Raw genomic sequence first — 1164 nt, forward strand, 5'->3', positions numbered from 1 at the left:
GGACAGAGAAGGAATGAGAAGGATGGATGACAGAGGACGAGGAGAGGAGGAGAAAACAGGAGAAGAAAGGAAACAGGAGTGTCAAGACAAAGGAGATTTTTAGTTCCACAAATGATAAAGGGTTCTGGGCACACAGTGTGGCAAGGGAATTACATTGGTGATTGATGTAGGAGAGAGTGGGGCAATGGAATTAGTTCAGGGATTAATACAGGACATTGGAGAGAGAGTGATGCAGTGGGATTAGTTTGGGTATTAATACAGGGCAATGGAGAGAGAGCGATGTAGTGGGAATAGGTCAGGGATTATTACAGGGCAATGGAGAGGGAAATGGGGAGGGATAGCAGGGGAGTGGGATTAGTTTGGGGATTGATACAGTGCTGTGGGGAAAGAGAGCAGGGCAATGGGATTTGTTTGGGGACTAACACAGGGATGTGAGAAATGAAGACGACTAAGTCACTCACCACCCTCATCGGCACTCGGTAGATTTCTCCCCGATAACGGACTTTGACTGTAATCTCCCGGGGAGTGGGGGGAACAGTTGGTAACACACCCACCAGCACCACGTCTTCAGACTCATGCTGCACCTTGGTCTTCACAGGGCTGGACTGGAAATCTTCGAGCTGCTTCAGGTTCCTGTCAGCTTTCCTGAGAGAGGGACAGAGCCTTATGTAAACACAGTGAGATTCACAGAGGGCAAGTGAAAGAGAAAGGGGAGTAAGAGAGGATTCGATTCAGAAACACTGACAGGGGCAGAGGCAGAAACCTCTGCAGGTTCACACCAGAGAGGGAGCAGTACCTTATTGCCATGCAAGCTCGCCTCGTCTGTTGGGAGTGTGTGCTGGGCGTGGAGGGTGGAGAGGGCGATCGGTCCCTATGACCACTGGAGCTGTCAACACAAACATGCGTTAGATGGATTGATTTACTGTTGTCAGATCTACCCATATACAACGAAAAGCACTATTTTTGCTTGTTACACAGACAGATCATATCATAAAAAGGGAATCAGGATGACAGAACAGAGTGCAGGATAGTGTTACAGCAACAGAAGGGGAGAGAAATTGCGAGAGGGCAAGAGAGCCAGGGCGCGACCCAGAAAGTGGGTACAGACTGCTAAGGGGCAGGGGTGGGTGGGGGAAGAGCCCAGAGCGTGAAGACAGACTGGCA

The 1164-nt window shown here is 49.9% G+C and overlaps 1 protein-coding gene across 1 annotated transcript; it reads right to left on the reverse strand.

Annotated features, from left to right (window-relative positions):
- Positions 1–189: 189 nt before the first annotated feature.
- On the reverse strand, positions 190–972 carry LOC122544924 (NFATC2-interacting protein-like). The gene is made up of 2 exons (XM_043684190.1): positions 797–972; positions 190–645 (listed from the first exon to the last, which is right to left on the reverse strand). The coding sequence occupies exons 1-2, from the start codon at positions 940–942 to the stop codon at positions 306–308; spliced, it is 486 nt and encodes a 161-aa protein (XP_043540125.1). The 5' UTR covers positions 943–972; the 3' UTR covers positions 190–305.
- Positions 973–1164: the final 192 nt, after the last annotated feature.

The sequence above is a fragment of the Chiloscyllium plagiosum genome, unplaced genomic scaffold (genome assembly GCF_004010195.1).
Source record: "Chiloscyllium plagiosum isolate BGI_BamShark_2017 unplaced genomic scaffold, ASM401019v2 scaf_76249, whole genome shotgun sequence".
In the NCBI taxonomy this organism is placed as follows: Eukaryota; Metazoa; Chordata; class Chondrichthyes; order Orectolobiformes; family Hemiscylliidae; genus Chiloscyllium; species Chiloscyllium plagiosum.

Excerpts from the sequence above, each read along its gene's own strand:
- LOC122544924 (XM_043684190.1), bottom strand. The coding sequence starts at position 942 with ATGGGTAGATCTGACAACAGTAAATCAATCCATCTAACGCATGTTTGT. Across the intron at positions 646-796 it reads CGAGCTTGCATGGCAATAAG|GAAAGCTGACAGGAACCTGA; the intron begins GTACTGCTCCCT and ends TCCCTCTCTCAG.